General features: G+C 43.4%; 1 protein-coding gene and 1 long non-coding RNA gene across 2 annotated transcripts in view; one reads left to right on the forward strand and one right to left on the reverse strand.

The window, feature by feature from the left end:
- Window positions 1-1,657: 1,657 nt before the first annotated feature.
- On the reverse strand, window positions 1,658-21,217 carry LOC143500334 (uncharacterized). Its single transcript, XR_013126754.1, has 5 exons — window positions 21,058-21,217; window positions 13,342-13,432; window positions 12,530-12,620; window positions 3,209-3,310; window positions 1,658-2,556 (listed from the first exon to the last, which is right to left on the reverse strand). It is a non-coding gene; the product is annotated as an uncharacterized LOC143500334 (long non-coding RNA).
- LOC143500333 (uncharacterized) overlaps window positions 20,258-22,531 on the forward strand; it is a 33,904-nt gene continuing 31,630 nt past the window's right edge. The window contains exon 1 of the mRNA XM_076994444.1: window positions 20,258-20,646. Within this exon, the coding sequence (XP_076850559.1) occupies window positions 20,634-20,646 (13 nt within the window). The 5' untranslated portion in view covers window positions 20,258-20,633. The remainder of the gene's footprint in view (window positions 20,647-22,531) is intronic.

The raw sequence follows: 22,531 nt of genomic DNA on the forward strand, positions 1-22,531 counted from the left end.
GAGATTGCAGGACAAATTGTTATATTTGCTCCTCTCTGACCCGGTACATTACTGTACTTCATTTTATTTCATTGATCTATATGTGCAAAAATGTGTATTACAGTAATAGCTTTTCAGCTGCCTTTGTTTTTGCAGAACTTTTTATACCTTTGTTTTTTGCATTTTATACAATATTTAATGTTTTGAACCTTAGGTTTTCATTTTTGACATGCTGTGTGTGCTGTTTTGACATTTGTAAATAAGACAAAAATGATCCAGAATTTTGTTATTGGATAACCTTGTGTGTTTAGAAAATGTAAGCATTATAAAAACATGTAAAATGACTGCATTTTGTGCAAAAACAACATGAATTGTACTAATTGTATAAACACTGAAGACTGATGTTGTGTTCACTGTGTTTAGAGTTTTGAAAATGTGACTACAGATTGGACAAACGCATGTTAGCAGTCATCAAAAACTGTAAGCAGTTGTATGAAAATGTAATTGTTAGGCCGAAGAACATTTACAGTAGACTATTGTAGTCCCTCCCCTGCTGTCAATCATGTTCGTGTCTGTGTCTTTCTTCCTGTTGTGTCTATGTGCATTCGTGTTTAGTTCTTGTGTCCTAAGCCCTCCTTCACAGTTATTCTGTTCACCTCATTCTCTCATTTGTCTGTGTTTGTACCCCTGTTTGTGTGTGTCTTTGCTGGTCGTTGGTTGTACCGCGTCCCCCGTTTTGGCTGCTAGCTCCATTTCAGCTCCACCTTTCCATTTTCCATGAACCTCCTTTTCTCCTGGGTTTATTTCCTGTTTACCTCCCTGCTCTTTCCGGGGGGGGGGGTATTCCAAGAAGCGGGTTAAGCGGTTCCGGGTAAGTTAACTCAGAATTGACGGAAACTCAAGGTTTTCCGTTCCAGAAACCGAGCTTAAAGAGAACATGAGTCAGTTACTATAGCAACTTACGCTCTGAAGCTAACCTGCTCGCTGGCTCGCTAACATTGTAACCATCCAGGAAGAGCGACAGCCTACCATCTCTGACATGCCCACAGATGAGGAACCTTACATGCATGTGGGTAACAACAGAGATGGTACAGTTGTCAGAGACACCATCTGTAATCACTGCTTTCACATTAAATCATGCACCCCCCCCCCCCCCCAACCCTGTAACCTTTTAATATACATTACAGTCAAATTCACTGTTATGTTTCATTATTTCATTTTTCCTGTAAATAAATATATTTTAGAATATATTTTAAGAATAAGATATAGTTATGTACAGCCATACCACTTTGCACAATATTCGTATACTTCATTTTTATCTGATGCCATGTGCATTTCACACCACTCGGATTAGACCTGGAATTGATAAGTGTTCAATTAAAAATAATTTTTAAAAATCAATACAGTATTATACATTTGGAGAATATAATAATATAATAATATAAATATAATTTTCACTCACACATTAACTCTTGGCAATTTTTTGACATGCTGACTGCCTTTCTCTAGCAGCTACCGCAGTATTACATTTACGCTTAATAATATCTAAATATTCTGTCATTAATACTTCAAGCTACAGTGGTGTGAAATACGATGCTCGGCTGATTTTTACGTTTAAGTCCATGATAAATCTTATTTATCTGTGTTCCATTAAGAATGCCTTTTATATGAACGCGCTTCTGTCTGGGTCAACCTACTCAAAGTTGAGCGACCCTGATTACTTTAACTCCGATCAGCCGTTTAGGAACCGAAAACTCTGAGTATGTCAGATCGGGGTAAGACAACTCAGAGTTCAGGGTTGAGTTTAGAGTTTGTTAAACCCGCTTTCTGGAATACCCCCCTGGTTTGTCTTGCTGTTTATGTTTGTAATATTTGTCTCTCTACGCTTAGTGTAGTTCAGCGTATGTTCTCCTGTCCTCGTGACCTAGCTTGGCAGGTTTCCTCAAATGTTCGTTTCTTTAATGTAGTGTTTAGTTTACTTTCATTTTCACAACTTCTTATTGTGAAGTTATATCATTTCTCATTCCTGTTTTACTAGTCGTTTCATTGGGCAGCACGGTGGCTTGGTGGTTAGCACGTTTGCCTCTCAGCACTGGGGTCTTGGGTTCAAGTCCCTATCTGAGTGGAGTTTCCATGTTCTCCCTGTGTCTGTGTGGGAAGTCCAAAAAGTCACAGTCCAAAAAACATGGAGGTTAGGTAAATTGGCAATCCCAAATTCTCCCTGAGTGTGTGTCTGTGTCTCTCTCTGTTCAATAAAAAAACAAGTTGTTGTCTGAGTGTTTGTGTGTATTCCCAGTGGTGGATGGTGCTCTGCCACTAGGGTCTGTCCTCTCTCCCCTTCCTGCACCCTGTTCAGTCCCCCAGAGGGCTGTGGATCCTGGTAGAGAGTATGCTGTGCGCAATTGGCTGCCGCTTCTTGCCGGTGTGTGATTGGTTGTCTGAGATTTGTAGCTGTGTAAACAATTGTAAAGTGCCTTGGGTATCCTGAAAGGTGCTATATAAATTGAAACATTCATTCATGCTTTGTGTAATCTTTGGTATTCCCTGATCCTATGGTGGCACTGAAAGCTCTTCGCACTGCAAAAGAAAAATACAGTCTCTCATTACATACAATCTGTCATCACAGTTAGTATCTCGTATTGAACGGTGCTGTTCCAAATTCCGACTCTTCGGTAGAATCCGACTCCTCTCGTTTACAAGCATATAAAAATGCCACAGATCATATATTTCTATTCTTTTTAATACATTTTTTTTCCAAATACGCCCTAATTATATCTAATTATCTAGTTAGGACAAAACTAGAGTGCTCAATGAACTAAGTTATAATCAGTGTAACTCACAGGACTAACGGGTCTTTTTAATGTCTTTTATATTTTGGTGACTTATCTGGATGTGCAGGCTATTCCACATAAAGCACGTCTCTACGTTCAACGAGGGTTATTTTAATAAAGGGAGGATGATTTTAGTGATGCCAACATGATGCCTGTCGAAATTATACTCCCGAATGTCAACTGTAGTGTCTTTATTTGCATGCAAACGAGGGGAGTTGAAATTCTGCACAACAACTGGACTGAATTAGTAAAGCTCTTTAAATGTAGCAAGATAGCTAGCAATGGGCTTTCGGGGCCACCGTACTGATCTCTTTACATGTACTCCTATTTGTCTTACATGTTGTATTTAAATAATGTATCATTTTGTCATTGTCCTGTTTTCATTCAGCATCACTCACATATATCCTCCTGGTGTGTCTCCATCTCCTGAGTGTGTTTCACCTTACGTAATAACCTCTCCGTGTCTCAGCATTTGTGTCCACCCCCTGAACTTCTCGAACCTAAGATGTTACAGCAATAACCCCTCTGAAACATGCTTAATGACGCCCATGAAGTAAGCAAAAGTAAACAGCTACACATACACAAATCCAAACACATTCACTCACAGTCACTATGAAAGACATAAACATCTCCAGGGTCACAAAAGTGGTCACAAAAGTGTAACAAGAACCGTTTATCACTGGTACTAACAAAGGACTGAACAAAGTATTTATACATACAGTCAGGGCTGGACTGGGACAAAAAATCGGCCCTGGCATTTTTGGTTTAGACCGGCCTCTCATAATTAGCGGAGGACAACCGATTTGTAATTTATGTATGTGGAGTGCGACATAGAAAAAAAAATATATATTTTTATTACTGGTTAAAATAATTGGATTTAATCAGCATTATTATATCGCAATCACTTTTATGTTTTTATTGAAATAATCTCTAATATGTATTTTCTGAATTTCTCTGATATAACAGCTCAATTCTAATTCTTCAGGTTAAAGGTGCTCCCTCCTTTAAACAGCTATAACATGTATTTGTATCCGGCTACAAACAAAGCTGCTTTATGTCTTAAAAGCATTTGACACCGTTTTACTCTTATTCAGTGTGGGCATATCTTTTGCTAATATTACTTTTATATATTTTTTACACTTACTGTAGTCATTGCAAAGCTTTTATTTATCATTTATAAGTTTTAAAATCTGTAATTTTACTTTTTTGAGTGCTTTTTAAAACCTGTTGAACCACAGCATAGAGGCTACAAATTCAAACTACTATGCAGCCTTTCAACACACTTTTAATCTAAATATCTAAAATGCTATTATAACCTAAAATGGACATTTGCTGCTCATCCAACACTTCTCAGTCTTGACAATTTGCCATTTTATCAGAAGAAGTGTGCGTGGCTGCCAGATTTTGGGAAGTATGCAAATACCAATTAATATAGATACTAATCAATCGCCATTGCTCATCATTCTCATGTAATAAAGTCCCTGTGTTATCCTAATGTTACTACCTGCTTACGTTCTACACTTTCCCACTCAGTCTGTCCCTCGGTTTCTCTTCCACAAGCCTGCATCTCTGGCTGCTGCTCTCCCTGTCTGCTGCTGCTGTCTTCACCTACAGAGGACGTGGAGGCTACAGCAGCGAACATGTCTGTGATTTTTACACATTTTGTAGCATCTACATTGAAACTCTTCAATTTCTTTGCGTCCAACTTCTCCGCACCCCTTTCTGCCGCTTCTGTTGCTCCATGCTGCCTCTCCTTTAACAACGCGCTCAACACTGAACGTAGTGGCAGTTACAGCGGATCACACAGAGAAAGGGTGAGGCCGTTTTCGTCCTATATTCTGATTGGTTCAATCCACTGTCTATATTGAAGATGGGCCAATGGGCCGCCGCCTCTAAATTGTGGGCCGGTCTCTTAGAAAAAAGTGAAGAAAAAGTCTAGCCCTGCATACAGTAAAAAAAGCACAGGGTAAGAAGGCGAAAATTGGGGTGCCACTTTGACACTGGGGTGTCAAAATATGGGTAAAACTATAATAAAGTAAACTATAATTATTTTAGTTTCCATGATGTACACAGGAAAGTATTTATTACATACTGTACTTAAATTTCTTTTAAAGTATGCAAAGAATTGCACAGTGTTTAATGAAAAGTTTGCAACTATGTATTTAATGTAAAGTTAAGTTTTAAAGTTAACATTTATGTGAATAATTTAATTAAGCTGTTCCAGGTCAGAACTGAAAACATATTAAAAGGTTGCAGAAATCTGGGCTGGAGCTTGAGGTTATGAGGTTACACACAGTGTTTATAGAAGACCATCATGAATCCCATGTAGTTTAAACACCACCAGAACATATTCACCAGCTCAATTCCCATACCCAAACCCATTACCCCCACAACCAAACCCATTACCTCATACCCAAACCCACATACCCCATAACCAAACCCATTACCCTCACACTGAAACCCATTACCCCATACCCAAACCCACATACCCCTATACCCAAACCATATACCCCATACCCAAACCCATATACCCCATACATACCCATATACCCCCATACCCAAACCCAGATACCACCATACATACCCATATACCCCATACCATACCAATATACCCCATACCCAAACCACATACCCCCACACCCAAACCACAAACCCACATACCCCCATACCCAAACCCACATACATACCCATATACCCCATACCCATATACTCCCATACCCAAACCACATACCCCAATACCCAAACCCATATACCCCCATACATACCCATATACCCCATACCCAAACCCACATACCCCCATACCAAACCCATATACCCCATACCAAACCCATATACCCATATACCCCATACCCAACCCATATACCCCATACCCAAACCCATATGCCCCCATACATACCCATATATCCCCATACCCAAACCCATATACACCCATACCCAAACCCACATACCCCAAACCCACATACCCCATACCCAAACCATATACCCCATACCCAAACCCATATACCCCCATACATACCCATATACTGCCATACCCAAACCCACATACCCCCATACCCAAACCATATACCTCCATACCCAAACCATATACCCCATACCCAAACCCACATACCCCATACCCAAACTATATACCCCCACACCCAAACCATATACCTCCATACCCAAACCCACATACCCCATACCCAAACCCATATACCCCCATACACAAACCATATACCCCCATACCATACCCATATACCCCCATACCATACCCATATACCCAGGGCCGGCCCTTCCATTAGGCGATATAGGCAAATGCTAGGGACGCTGGCTGTCCAGGGGGGCGCTCGCGTGCATGCGTAATTTATTTATTTATTTATTTACAAATGAACAATTCATAAATACGAAAACAAGCAAAGTCCACATAATCACAACTTCATTGTTTAATAATATTAGTCAAATGAATAATTATAATAGCACACGATACCCATCACCCGCGCAGCCCCTCCCCCGGCTCGCTCTGCGCACCTCGTTACTGTTTCTCTGTGGGGGAAAAAACAACGCCACAGAGTGAGTGACATCTCTCCGGAAAGATGTCAAAAAGACCGAAGTTCTCTGGTGCCCAGGGGAGAAAAGAGGAGGAAGAAACCAAAGGTAATATAATATGGTGAATTACACTATACTGTATGTTGTACTTGAAGGGTGCTTCGTTTTAATATGAGAATGCATGTTGATGTGTTTCCATCTTTGGCGGAGAATTTTTATAAGCAGATCTTACACACTGACTCATATAGGTTTGCTGGCTCTCCCTTTTAATGCTGCCAATCTGTAGCAGTGGTGTATTTCTTTGAAACCAGTTCGCTTGACTCATAACTAGCACTCGTCGTCATTATGGCTTTTTCCCCTCTGTACAACCGCCACTCCGTAATCAATCAGTGAGCTCCAACTGCTGACCCCTCCCACAGATCTTTTTAAAGAATGCGCCAAATTTTTCAAAGTACAGATTTGACACGTTGCGTCATGTCACATGGTTAATATACTGCCACAATTTTACAATACTGTCATCATACTGCCCAATCCTAGTAGGTGCTATTATTCGCTTAGCTCAACAAGTTTTTAAAATAAATATATATTAAAACACAAATTTACTCCTCTGTTCCTTTGAGGTGCACTTTTGAAATATTTAAATCCTGTTTCTACACATCCTGGGCCACCAGAAGACACATTCTCAACCTTATCACCTTCCAGTGAAGCAGCATTACACCATCATATCCCTCGACCTCAGTACACCAATATTTATTTATTATTAATATTTACACCATCATATCCCTCCACCTCAGTACACCAATATTTATTTATTATTAATATTTACACCATCATATCCCTCCACCTCAGTACACCAATATTTATTTATTATTAATATTTACACCATCATATCCTGTCACGGTACGGCGGCCCCCTACTGGTCGCCCCCGTCTACAGCAGCAGCTTGTCCTGTGGGTGTGGCGTTGTGTTCGTCCCTCAGGTGGGCGGAGCCCGCGATCCGTCTCACCTGAGGGTCGTTTGTTCGTCTATATATGTCTTGTCTTTGTACCAGTTGACTGCTGGTTATTATATCCTTAATTCGGATCAGTTCACGGGTTTTGGTTTGCGCACTTTACATATTAAACCATCCTATTTCCCTGAGACTTGGCGTGATCGCTTCCATTTATTTTCGCTCACCCTGCCCGTCACAGAATAACCAGCCACCTTCGGAAGCTGCCAGTCTCCTTTGCTTTTTCCTTCGTTCGTGGTCATGTCTCGTGGTAAGTGTTTGTCTGCGTGGTGTTTTGTTTGTTGTTGAAGAGCCCCGCCGTGCTGAAACGTTGTGTGTGTGTGCAGCACGGCGGTGACCAGGGCAATCGACCCCGGTCGGGCTCTTCGTGTTGTGTGGTCACTTGTGTGTGCATGTGTGTGTGTGTCTGTGAACGGATGTATGGAACGTTGTGCGTCGCTCGCTTGTGTTAATTGTTGAATGTGTTGTGTGTGACGCTGTCGCCGCTCGTCACGGTCGCCTCGCTCCCCCGTGTGTCTAGTGTTTTATGTGGGGAGCAACTGCGAACTTGAGCGGCGCGTCACCACTGTTTGTGTAGAGCGCGCATGTGTGTGTCCTGTCCGTTTGCCGTTTTCCACCGTGCTTTTGTCTAGTCTTTGTGTGTTTTTGTCCTAGCGTGCTTGTGAACTGTTGTGTGTAATTCCACACATGCTCCTCCCCCTTGAGTGTGTGTGTGGGGGTGGACCAGTGATGGTCCCGTGCCACGGGGAGTGGCACAGAGGGCGTCGCTCCTAAGGGAGGCCCTGACCAGGAACGTGGGGGGAACCCCTCCCCCATTGTAAGGGGGATCAGGGCAGTGCGCGTCTGTGTTTTGTGTTGGTGTGAGTGGGTGTGTGTGCATTTTGTGTTTTATGTGCAGGCAGTGCCGTTTCAAGGTATTTGGGGGCCCCAAGCAAAGACACCAACCGGGGCCCCCCCAACCTCCACACCAGAAATCTCATGCCCAAACCCCCCTCCGGCCAAAAAAAAAAACATATCTGGCCGCAGTCCACCTTCAAGAACCACAGCATATACACCTCAAACTAACTACTTTACAAATTTACTACTTGTAGCTGAACATAGCAGATTTAAGTATGGGATTACCCGGGACGTATATATTGTTTTTAGCCTACCTGCTGCTAAATTACACCATTTGTACAGGTAGGCCTAATTTATCCAGTGTAAATCATCACTTACCACTGTCTTGTGTTTTTTTTAGGGGTGGGCATAGATTAATTTTTTTAATCTAGATTAATCTCACTGAAATCTTGAAATTAATCTAGATTAATCTATATTAAAATGGCTCATATGTGTGCTACCCAAGTAATAACTAAAAGTCAGCTTTTGAGATAGGGTTTCTTAATACAGAGGGTGCATTAGACCAGGGGCTCATCTCCTGTTTCCAAAATGCATCAATGACTGCTTGAGGAAGCTGTTCTACTTTGATACTTGAAGAAAAAAACATACTCAATAAAATGTAGGCTACTCGTGTTCAACGGTTTATTCAGTTAAACATGAATTTGTAAGCCTACATACTGTACATTAAAAGGGGTTGATAACATGTTTATTCAGCTAAACATGATATTTGAAATGTAAGCCAACATTTAGTACATTTAATCTCACGGACATAATTTGGGGGGGGACTTTTTCAAAAGCCGGTTTGGTCCTCTGAAGTTTTAACGGTTAAAAATAAATATTTAAATAGCGACGAATCTAGCGCTAGGACCATGCAGAAAACGACCGCTCCGAGCTCCGCTCCGGTAATATTTTACGTTCCTAAAAATGAATTTTCCATGAAGCAAACCTGGCGACTTCGTGGCTGCATCCATGTAAACACACGTACGATTTTTAATTCACAGGTTTGAAAACTCGTTCTCGCCCCTACTGTGCAATTTGGTTAGGAATACAGCCGAGCTAAACTGTCAAGTTGAAAGTCATCATAGTTTGCTTACCCATTTAGTAGATATATTAACGGCGATAATTTTTATATCGCCCGATAAGAGTATCAAATTAACGAACGCCGTTAACGGCCCACCACTAGTTTTTTGTGTTCCTCTTCCTTCTTTTGTTTTCTCTTTTGGCTTCCTGATGGATAAATTCGCTTCATGGTTAAGTTTCATATTTGCCGGCGTCTAAAACTTGGCTGTCTGCCAGGACAGTGTCTGCCTGCCTTAAGCAGCTGGTGGGAGGGGCCCCCTTAAGGAGGATTCTGAGAACAGTGTCATTGCTCATGACTTTGAGAATGTAAAGGGGGGCTCACACAGTTTGTCGCTGCATTTAATTCTTAACCTGTTGTTGTCTGGGGGCCCCAGGCCAGCTTGGGGCCCCAAGCAATTGCCTGGTTTGCCTGCCCCATCGCGACGGGCCTGTGTGCAGGTGCTTCTCCCTGGCGGTGGATCGTGGCAGTCCTGGACCTTGTGGGGGTCTCCAGCTGGCAGGAGCCCCCTTATGTTGTGGGGTGACCGGAGCCCGGTCGGAAAGAGCCCCTCCCTAGAGGGCTGGGGCCCCCGGATGTTTGGGGACGATAGAGCTCTGGTCCGAAGAGCTCCTGCTGAAGATGGAGATCCTCCCTCCTGCTCGGGGTGACCAGGAGGCCCTTGGGGGCTGTTCCCCAGCCCGCGATAAGGGTGCTCTGGGCCTCGGTCTCTGGCGCTCCTGGGTTTGGTGGAGGAGTCCACCTCGTAAAGTCAGGCTCCGGCTGGGGCTGACTCCCCAGGAGGCTGGGGTGGCCCCTAGCAGAAGGCAGGGGCCAGCTCCGGGAGGAGGTAGGTCCAGGAGGTGACTTAGCCACGCCCCAGGGAGGTAACCTGCACACATACACCCCGGACGGACACGGAGCCGTGGCCCGCCGTCCTCGCACCTGTGGGGCTATGCGGCTTAAGGCCGGTTAGGGCGTGAGGGCCCTGTGACCGACCGGGGCGTGGTTTTGTCTTGTTGACGGCCCAGTCGGTCCAGGGTCCCACCCAGGTAGGTGAGCTAACCTGTGTTTGTTTTGTGTTTCAGCTCCGGGACTACAGGGGGTGTGTCCCTTGTCCCTGCCTGCCTGCCCCTTTGTTTTGTGTGCTGCTGCTGTAGGCCGCACAGCCGGTGGAGGGGAGTGCGGCTTGGAGGGGGGATCTGTCACGGTACGGCGGCCCCCTACTGGTCGCCCCCGTCTACAGCAGCAGCTTGTCCTGTGGGTGTGGCGTTGTGTTCGTCCCTCAGGTGGGCGGAGCCCGCGATCCGTCTCACCTGAGGGTCGTTTGTTCATCTATATATGTCTTGTCTTTGTACCAGTTGACTGCTGGTTATTATATCCTTAATTCGGATCAGTTCACGGGTTTTGGTTTGCGCACTTTACATATTAAACCATCCTATTTCCCTGAGACTTGGCGTGATCGCTTCCATTTATTTTCGCTCACCCTGCCCGTCACATATCCCTCCACCTCAGTACACCAATATTCATTTATTATTAATATTTACACCATCATATCCCTCCACCTCAGTACACCAATATTTATTTATTATTAATATTTACACCATCATATCCCTCCACCTCACTACACCAATATTTATTTATTATTAATATTTACACCATCATATCCCTCCACCTCACTACACCAATATTTATTTATTATTAATATTTACACCATCATATCCCTCCACCTCACTACACCAATATTTATTTATTATTCATATTTACACCATCATATCCCTCCACCTCACTACACCAATATGTATTTATTATTAATATTTAGAAGTTGTTCTCTGCACTACTTTATCTAAAATTGATTTAAAATATTTTCTGAGCAATATATTTATTGTTATACTGTAATATTTATAATTCATTTGGTTTTTATTTGTTTCTTTAATATAGATTTTACTGTTTTACTGTTTTCGTTCTAAAAAAATTATCAAAAACATAAAGCTTTGCAGTGTCTGTGTGAGTGTAAAAACCCGATGATTGATGATGCAGGGGGCGCCAACCAAAATCTTGCCTAGGGCACCACATTGGTCAGGGCCGGCTCTGCATATACCCCCACACCCAAACCCATATGCCCCCACACTCATATACCCCCACACCCAAACCCACATACCCCCATACCCAAACCATATACCTCCATACCATACCCATATACCCCCATACCATACCCAGTGGCGCAAAAAGGGGGCATGCAGGGTATGTAACGCATAGGGGCGCTGCACTAGAGGGGGCACCAAATCGATGAGATATAATACTTAATTTGTGTCCATCTTACGTTCGCCAACCCTCCCCCCCTGTCAACAACTTTCGTTCGAGGGGCGCCGATAGTATGTTTGCATACACCTCAGAAAGTAAGTAATTGCACCCCTGACCATACCCATATACCTCAATACCTGAACCCATATACTTCTATACCCAAACAAAAAGACACTGCAGCTGCAAGACAACTAGTGGTGCCTGATGACTGCAAATTTCATATTGGCCCTCAGGCCATTATGTTTGTTGTAAAAATCACAGAGCCTTAATTTACAAGTCTATTAAACCACTGTGAACTATGGCAGGTAAGCAATACTTTGTGCAAATATTTCAAACTTGGTGAGACTTGTTCAGCCAGCCAGTCTTAGTAGAGTTCAGGTGTCCAGTGTTTGGAAATAACATTAGATGAATAAATAGAAATACACATTAGATGTTCATCTCCTGTCATGTAAGACATGCAGGAGCAGCATGAATTCCAGTGTGAAACTCCATATGATGGATTTGTTGGGGTTTTTTTGGGTTGCTGGGTGGCAGTTGCGTGATGACTAATCACTAAACTGCTGAGTTTGATTGAGAAGAGAAGTAACGAAAAGCATTGTTGGACTTTGGACTTCCACGACCCTGCACTAGGTTATTACTTTAAAAAACCCAAAAGGCCTGCAGAAACAGGCCCGTAGCCAGCATTGTGATGGGGGGGGGGGGATCTTTTTCCCCCAAAAGTCGACTTCATTTGGCTGTCTACTCCAATGCTCCCTAAATACACGAGCACACTTCAAACCTTTTAATTTAGACATATTTTATTCATTATAAGTTTGTTGTGAGTCTGTTTTTGCTGTCCTTATTTGTTCATCTGTTGCTCCCCACTGTTAACATAAATTTGATATAAATGTAAGTGTTACTCAAACTTCCTACATCTGTGATGTGACTTCATTGTCTGTCTCTGTTGCTCACCTCAGTTGTCTGTTGCTTTGTTCCATTGTCTCTGTGGCTGCCCTCCATTGTCTGTCTCTGATGTTGCTGTCCTTTATTGCCTATCTCTCTACTGTTGACATAAATATATAAGAATTACTTCATGAGGTACAATATCGGTATGGTCATTAAAACCTAAACATGAATTAATAATGATATAAATTGAAGTGTTGCATCTTATTCAAATCTTCCTACAACTGTGCTGGGACTTCATTGTCTCTCTCTGTTGCTCACCTAGGTCTGGTTGTTGCTCTCCCTCCTCTGTATCTCTGTTGCTGTCTGTCTCTGTTGCTTTTCTTCATTGTCTGTCTATTTTTCCTCTCCATCTTTTGTATATCGCCTTCTTTTTCTTTATTTTTTAATTGGGTCTTGCCTTCACTGTCTGTCTTTTTCCTCTCCTTTAGGGTCATATTACGGGAAATCACACTTTGGAACCCAACTGACACAAATTTTCTTCAAACTTTGTGTGACTTTTTAGTGGCAATGTAGAACCCCGGAACTGCATTTGCATGACTCTGCAACACTAAGATAAAGGAGAAATGGACTAAGAATGTCCATGCCCGGGGGGGGGGGTTGAATGAACCCTTCGATCCCCCCTGGCTACGGGCCTGAGAAACATGTAAATCCTGGAAATAGCCAGTACATGACTTCATAAGTATCAGCAGCATTGGAATCAGCAGCGGTGAGTAGATTTGTTTGCAGTTCCAAGGACAGTTCCACCACAATTGTCATAGGATCATTGTGTAACATGCAATGAATGAAGCAACACAAGATGCAAAGAGATCCATTCATACCTAAGCAGGCTCCTGCGCTTAGCAGTGCTTAGACACGCAAGAACAATAGCAGGGTCCAACATCACTCAGAGGGGGAGGCTGGAGACGGGCCCTGGAGGTAAAGCAATGGTCAGTACACAGATGGGCAACATGATGGAGAAACCACTCGATAAGTAACATGAGTTAACAATACTTCACAAAGAGAAAGTAGTGTGAGTGTGTATTTACTGTAATGGACTGGCGGGCATGGATAACGCGGGACAGATATAGAGTCAGTATTCAGGGGATTGGGAATTGGAGCTTCAGGACGTTCTCCCTCTTGGTGGGGCTGAAGTCTCACAAGGTTCGGAGTGATTCATGAAACATGATGTGGACTAGTGATCAACCGATATATCGGCCGGCCGATTAATTGGGCCGATTTTTGGCATTTTTTAGATAATCGGCATTGGCTGATATATGAGCCCAAGAGGCCAATATTTACACAATGCACACAGACAATGCTGTTGGCAGCTCTGTCATTTTGTCTGGTAGAGCGCCACCTTGCGTCCATTTTGCCACTTACATGCAGACATCAGTGAAAGCACAGGGACAGGAGTATAAGCCTTCAACCTGCATCTGCATGCCGTCTCATCAGAGAAAATTGTAAGAATTATTTTCTCTCCTTCAGCACTCACTATTGTTAATGACTGCTTTTTGTAACATACACTCAGCAATCTGCTATCATAAATGACTGAGCTGATAGTTGTAGCCAAGATACCAAGAGTTATTTTGTATTTTCAGTCAGCTGTGCTTGCTAAGGCTAATTCATTAGCATAGCTTACATTTTATTTGTTGATAGTGGGCGGTGTGACATTAGGCGTGACGCCTGAATTAGACACATCATTCAAAACTGAAAAACCTTTTGGTTTCTTTTGGAAAATGCTGCCATGCAAAGGCCACACCCATCAATCAATTATCCAAACCCTGTTTTACCTCAGAGGTAAAAACTAATTTGCATAAATCTTTAGAAATCAGCCTTAGTCCTAATAAAGAGCCCACAAGTTGCATATCCTGGTTTGCAAAACAGACCAATACTGAAAGCAGAGGAATAGCAACCATCATAGATGAGATTCATGCCAGTTTGGTTAACCATGTGGTCAACCATGGGTTGAGTTTTCAGAAGGCTGAGCCATTACATTATTGCAAGCATAATCTGGATTTTTCAGAATGAGAATAGGTAAGCAGATCTATCCTTTATACCAGGTGTCGGCAACCTATGGCACGTGTGCCACCATTGGCACGCCGAGGCATAATCACTGGCACGCAACACGCTGGACCAGCATCAGCAAAAAAAATTTTTTAAAAATCTCAGACAGAGAGCACGATCCTCCAATCGAAATCGCTCCTCAACGCTCTGCTCGGCAGAGGCGTTTATACTTGGCGATCGATTGCGATATAATACTTAATTTGTGTCCATTTACACCTCCCCTCCGCTAACAATTTACACTCGCCACACAACCCCCCCTTCAACTATTTAAACTCGCCGCCACCCATACCCCCCCCCCCCCCACCCCCGTCAACAATTTTATAGTGGCACACTCATTGACTAGACATGTTAAAGTTGGCACTCCATGTCTCAAAGGTTGCCGACCCCTGCTTTATACCATACTACTAACCTCGCAGAACTGTGCACACCACTGTACTACTGTAGTGTAGATACATGTTCTTGCATTGTTTCTTTCCTTCATGCATAAAAACATTCATATGGTGATCTTGTGGAGCTACTGGACTACCCCACGCTGGGGAAAGTAGTCTGCTACTGACCCCACAACAGGAAGAGACCTCTGTAACCACAATGAGGAAATAATAGCATACTTGTGATGACAACAACAGCACACTGACCATGTCACTTTCAGCAATGTCTGTTCAGTGAGCCTGCACATTGGGCCAGAAAGACATCAAATACACAAGAAACAGCTGTACAGGGCACAATTTCAACTCTGAGGGGAAGTAACCACTTTGAATAGGTGCAGGTATGCTGCTGTCCTCGCTCTCATACTTCATTCCAGTGTCCTCCTGTGCCACACAACATTGAGAACTTTATGCCTACTACAATACTGTAATGTTTGGTTTTAGAGTGATGGAGCTAAATGTTGGCACATTGGAACACAAGTGCCTTTTACATCAATGACACTTCAACCTAGCCAAGACGCAGGGGGAGGAGCATCATGGGATACCATGACACTGTCAGAATCCCCATCAATGATGGTGTTCATCATGCCAGTCTTGGTCTCTACAGCACTGCCCACATCACATCATTCCAAAACACACTGTGCACACTGTGTACGTAAAAATGGTTCACTGAACATCCATGAATTATTGTGCCTCCCAATCTTCTTATTTTCAGAGTGTCTCACTAAATTTAACAAGGACTTGTACTGTCTGATGCAAAGCATCTGTGTGCTACAGTAGACCTGTTGTATTTTCAGCGTATAAAATGTAAAACCACTCTAACTTACATTTCTAGAATGATGCACCGAAACTCTGGGAAGGTGTGGAGGACCCTGGTGGGTGGAGCCGTAAGGCTTTGACTTAATTAAAGTCCAGTCAGCTGTTTACTGTAAGGGAACAGCCATGTCTGACAAAGCTGTGTCTGCTGCTTAACCCTGTTCTTATGACCAACTTTTGAAATGTTCAGAATGGAAGCAACCGGATGCTCATGTATCCATCTGCAAGTGAAGCAGGCCTGAACACCTTTTATCTGCACTCAAAACCTTTCTTTTGTATTCGGTTGGTGTGGACAATAGTGTCTGTGTTCGATTCAGTAGGCACTGGGAGAAGTCTGGTATACATGTGGAGATGCTGATATGTCAAGTTCCCCAGTCCCTCTCCTCCTTTGTCCTTGAAGCTTGTGTCCTCTAACACAGGCCTGGCAGCTTGACGTTCCTGTAAATGATTTTAGCTGTTGGCAGGACAGAGATCTCTGTTGTTCCCAGGATCTGCTGGAGCAATTTTCCCAGTTTGAGGTCACAGCCCCTAGTGTGTGTATATCACCCCTGCGGGTAGGCTCCTTCGCTCTCTGCGGGACGGAGGGGACTCCCGAGAGCGAGTTCGGGGTCGAGGACTCCGAGGAGGAGGAGCAGGAGGACGACGAGGAAGGCTACCCTCCCTCGTTGTGCGACGCCTCCACCGTCTACTACGGAGAGGAGGGGGAGGAAGCCTACCCCCCGTCGGTGAGCGAGGCTTCCCCCGTCGACCATGGCGAGGAGGAGGGGGAGGAGTCGGAGGAAGACGACTACCTCCCTCCGCCCGTGGGTTCCACTCCTACCGTAGAGGAGGGCGGGGAGGAGGAGGAGGAGGACTACCCTCTGTTGGGGTGCTCCACACCCACCGCTGACTACGGTGAGTCGGAGGACGACTCCTATATGGAGGAGGAGGAGGACAGTCCGCCGTCCTCGGAGAGATCCGTTGGGACCGTTAAGGGGAGTGCGGAGAGCCGTCCACCCTCCGATCGCTCCGGCGAGAGCGCAATGGACTACTCCCGGGGTGGCAGCCCGGAGCAGTCCATGGAGTGGAGCCGGGTGAAGGAGGAAGACATGGACATTGACGAGGAAACCCCAAACGGCCCGCACGGGGCGTTCGCCAGCCGCGGTGCACCAGGCGCGCAAGCCAGTCGCGGTGCACCAGGCGCGCAAGCCAGCCACGCTGCACCCGGCACGCAAGCCAGCCGCACTGCACCAGGCGCGCTGTACCAGGTGCGTCCGCCAGCCGCGCTGCTCCCAGCGGAGGCTTCGCAGCGAAGCCTGGCGGAGGACCGACCACTGCGGCTCCCGATCTCTCTCCCCTCTATGCTCTACTCCTGGCGCGCAGCCTGGCGCCTGTTATGTGTTTGTCTGTGCCAGTGTTCGTCAGTCTTCCCGTGTGTTTGCCAAACCCCCTGTTCCCGTTTGTGCCTCTTTGTGTGAATATGCCAGTCTGTGTGTTTGTTTCTGTCCCGTTCAGTGTGTCTTTTCCCCCGTCTTCCCAGGGAGGGTGTGCTAGGCGATTCGTAACGGACGCTTCGCCAAGGGCAGTCACCTCCCAGACGCAGGACTGAGCGTGTCGGATCCGCCCATCGTCGTGGGTTCGGGGCACTCGGTCCTGTTGGCACCCCGGGACGGGTAGTGCCCTTGGAGGGGGCGTCTGTCACGTTGAGGACCCCGGCCCCTCCCTTTTGGGTGTGTGTCAACGTTGTCCACGTGCTTTGTCTGCGTCAGTGGATATTCGTGGTTGGGGTTATGTCGTGTGATTAATAAGTCTCACCTGTGAATCGTCTCGTGATCACGTGGGGCTAATGTGGTTTGTCTATTTAATGTGCGCTCACGCAGTGTCCTGTGCTCGTCGTTGTCTATAGTCTACACGTTTCTGTGAGTACGTTATATGTTCCTCGTGCGCTATTGCGCAATCTCTGTGTGGACGAAATAAAGTGACGTCTGTAGCAAGGATTCCGTGTCTCGTCCTTTGCTCCACCCCGTTTGTCACAACAAAACTGACAATAAATGATTCCATGATTTCTGTTTCCCTTTTAATTCTGTTTCCCTTTTAATTTTAATTTAATTAAGTGTAAATTTAAAGTCCTATCACAATATGCAACTTAGATCTTAGTTGGCTACATCTTTACTAAGCTACTTTTCCTCTGTGTTTTTTTTTCAGAATCATTATATGAATTCTTACTCTTGTTTCCATAAGGGCTGTTACAGATCTGAGCCTTCAGCTCCAATGGAAACAAGGTATTTTGTTTCACTGGCACACCAGACACGAGCAGCACTTTTGGCCTAGCTTGCCTACAATTATGTATTTTCCAACTACATCAATATTGTGGTTATATTCTGCTGAGTCCTACTTTAAAGTATTTGTTCTAACCTTAATCAATTTAATCAGTGATTGCTATTACTTCACTGCGTATGTATGCCACTTTTTTTCATTTTACTGTACTGAAGTTTTCAGCAAAACCTCATGGAAGAGAACATTTATGCATTGAGAGCTAAATATGTTTTATCTGAGTTTGATCTTGGTGGGGAAACATAGTTGTCCCACGCAAATCGTCCCGATCTACCACTGCATTCAGGAATGTCAACAGAAATGTTTGATAACCTGCTTGTCTCACTAAAGCAGGTTCCACTGCCTACAATCACTCTTCACTCTCACTCTTTCTCACCCTCACTTCTGTCAATGACACTATTTGTTCCAGCATGTGGAACTAGTGAGAATTTCTTTATAGTTGTCTTAAGACAATATGTGTAAACAAAAAAAAACTTTAGAACCTGGGGCCAAACTGAATACCATTCTTCGTTCTTCACAGTATGCATGTAAAGAAGCATTATAAGGTCAGTCTGTACAAGGAAGTCGGCAAATAGCATGCATTATCCTCATTATAATGACATGCCCTATACAGTAATTAAAAAATAAATACATGGTAACATACATTTGATAATGTCACGGTCCAGACGGCACGCAGCCAGCGGAACACGCCCATGTGCACATCAATCACAACGTCAACCTCTCACTCTCTCTTCGTCACCTTGTTACTTTACTGAAGTATGCACACCTGTCCTTTGTTACCCTCATGATTACTTAAACCCACAGGAACGTGGGACCAGTAGGTCTGTTAGATGGGGTCGATAACTGTTACGGTGCATTTAAGAAGCAAAAGTAAACATTCAATATTAATCAACACGTTATACAGTTTTCTGTTATGAAGATTAATAAATGGTCACCATTCAGTGCTTTAACCTTGTGTCATTTGCTTAACGATATTATCAACTATTGATTATGATGAATCAATCAATATTATTAATGCAAACAGTCTTCTTGCTTGTTTATGTCGCTCAGACTGTACATGAATTGTAAATCCCTCGTCTTTGTAAGTCACAATCTGGATTACAGAATCCAGCTTCTGATTCAAATACTGGCTCTGAGTGGGGAAGTCTGTATGCACAGCAATACGCAGTCTGATTTTATTTTATTTTTTTACTTCAAGCCAACGGTGGATATTTTACCAGTTCGCAATAACTGAATTATCTGGCTCTAACTGTCTCTGAGTGTCTTTATTCTTTTTAAAGAAGGGCAACATTCCATATATCACATTTTCTCTTTCTCAAAGTTGTAGTACTGGTGCCATTCACAAAAATGAAGTGTCTGACTCCACACCTCAATCTATACGGACAATCTATAATAGTAGCAAAAAAATCAACGATTCAGCGCTTTGGTGCATGGCACTATAGTGAGCTATTTTTAAAACAAGCGTGACGTCCCCCCGCGGGCACCACGTTGGTGACCCCTGATGTAGAGTCATGATCATACGATTTTTTGAGATATTTTGGAAGATGCTAGGGAGATTAAAAAAAACACACAAATTAAAGTTGAAAACATTTATATTTATAGTAAAAAAAAAAAGAAAAGCTGGAAAGTTTAATAGATGGAGCGGTGATGGTTATGTCATTTAATGCTAGTGGTGTCTCTGAAGAACTTTACCATCTCTGCCAAGAGTGTGGCTCTTCCTCTGTGTGTGATATGGCATGATGTAGTAGAAAAACCATACTAATTAAGCTTAAATAATTAAACAAGTCTTCATATATCTTTATATAATATTCGATATGTTCGAATTCAGCCTGTGTTCTGGCTATCAACTCTTTGATTTTCAGTAAACCTACTCGATGCCTGATTAACTTCACAGCATACGTTACCAATTAACATTCACTTATTCTGAGCTTGGTTTTGGGGTCTGGGTAACAGGTCTGAGTGAGCTGCTAAACATGATTTCTACATTACCCCATATATATTTATTCCATTTAGCACAGAAACTCCACTTACAGCGTGAGTGGAGATAATAAAAACACTGTGGTATGATTTGTAGTGCTTTCAAAACATTTTGACATGCCTAGTTATTCCCTCCCCAGTAGCAAAAACTAGTGCAGCTTCATCGAGGGTTCCCAGTACTCGGGGTGAACTTCTGTGAGGACGGTGTCATATTAGTTCTCACAAATTCAAAAGGAGTAATCGTGGGAGAGACTATATTGTTTTAAACATCAAGGAAAAAAGCTGGTTGCCCATTATGGGCATGGAAATCCAGACGTACATGGCGTTTCTAGCGCTATGACATAGCAAACAGTGTGCTCATTGGAACTGGAACCGAAAGAAAGCGAAAGAGGGGAGCGCGTGATTTCGAAAGGCTGCGCGTGGACTTTGGTCGGTGCAGAGGTTCTTCTGTGCGCAATGGAATACGCCGCTTCCTCGTGCGTTTAAATGGACACCAGCAACGAGCGCTATGGGAACTGTGTGCAGAGGACGGGGTTATGGCATTAAGCAGTGCGTATCAAATCCACAGTGATGATGGTTCATCGCTTCCAGTTCACTAGATGCGTGCGTGCGTGCGTGCGTGTGTGTGTGTGAGAGAGATATATAAAGATGGTTTATTATATTAATGTAGTTTTTGTTAAATGTGAACTGCCGCAAACCGCTGTTATAGCTTCAATCCAGTCTGTTTTATTAATTTGTTCCTTCAGTTTCAGTGTAAATGAAACTTTCTGACATATTATACTTTTTAGGCAAAACTTGAAAAGCTATAATTACGCCTTGTTGATACCTGTGTTAGGAGCTAGACCGCATTCTTTTAATACTCCCAATGGATGTCGACCTATTTTATCTTTATTGGTGTTTTCACTTTCATGTTAAAACTCATATGTAACGGTTACTGACGCGAGTAAGACTTGTTCTCACCTCCCAACTCTCCCAATTCGTATCTTCTGCATGCGCCGTCTCTTCTAAATGCCATTTTCTCGTTTGTCTTTCTACTTCTCGGTGTCAGCATGCCGAACAGTAGACCTGCAAGGACTGAGAGGTCACGCTGCTGCCCTTAGTGTAATACAGGACTGCGTGACTGTCAAGCCAATTGGGCACGTGGCAGAAAAACGTAAACTGCTATTTAGGAAAAACGAGGATAACTGTTTGCACTGTAACAACGCCGACGTATACTTCAGCCTCAAACGTTTCATCATATGTGGCTAGTGTTAAAAACGGTGCAATGGTTTAATAATAATTACTTAACTGTCTGACAAAAAGTTACTCTGAAATTCCTGTCAAACGGAACAATCATGGCAATGTTGCGTCACTTGGACAAAGCAGGGATAGGAGAGTGAAAGTCTATCACACCATCTCAAATTTTCTGTAAAAAAAAAAATTAGTTTAATTTCTTGGGGTGAAGGGTGCTTGACACATGCCTGTTATATCTTGACAATGAGAATAAATGTTTTAAGCACAGAATGTGCTATGTGTTAACTCAGAACAGTGAGGTCGATTTTTTTAAAGTATGATGTCAGCAGATGCATGATAAAACTTTAAAAGTTAATTTTTTGTCAATATTTCATCACAGATTTTAAATCACAGTTTCAAATGAACCCTAAAGTGGATAGTTTGCGGTGAGAATGAAATGTGACCTCAGTCCAACTCAACTGCATGTTTGAGTTAAATAGCCAAATTTAAACTGGTATACTGCCCAGGGGTGGGTTTCCCGAAACGTTCGTAGCGCTAAGTACTTTGTAACCTCGTATGAAATGTATGAGGTTAAGAAGTACTTAGCGCTAAGAACGTTTCGGGAAACTCACCCCAGACAATTACTATAGCTATAAACAAACATTGCCATGGCACGTCATTTTTTCCTTTCTCTTGGTATTAGTTCCTCATGTATGTTTTGACTGCCCCGCATCATTTGGCCCACAAAGCTGCCCCTGGTAAAATAATTTTGATTCCATTTCTGTCAGATGATGTCAATGGATGTTGTAAATTAACTTTCCTGTTTCTGGAGTGTCCTTTTTAAACTGTTTTTCAGTTTTTGTTCATTTACTCTTTACTTGTGAATTCTTCACTGAGAATGTGCATGCTGCTAGATCAGCCAACCTGTCATCCATCCTGATTCTTCTTGATTTCTCAGATGTTTCATACAAAGTCAACACAAGATCCTCCTTCAACATAAGATCCTCCTGTTCATCCTCACAAGACTTGAGATTAGTGGCACAGTCATATATCAATTGTCATGGAGGGGATCCAGATCTACGGCATATGTACTCTGTTGGCGTCCCACAAGTTTCAGCACTTGGTCCTCTTCTGATCTCACTCTATACCCATTCTAAGGTCATATTCTCACATGGTTTCTCATACTATGCTGATTATCATCAACAAATTCTCTTCTTTCCAG

The sequence above is a fragment of the Brachyhypopomus gauderio genome, unplaced genomic scaffold, assembly GCF_052324685.1.
Source record: "Brachyhypopomus gauderio isolate BG-103 unplaced genomic scaffold, BGAUD_0.2 sc141, whole genome shotgun sequence".
In the NCBI taxonomy this organism is placed as follows: Eukaryota; Metazoa; Chordata; class Actinopteri; order Gymnotiformes; family Hypopomidae; genus Brachyhypopomus; species Brachyhypopomus gauderio.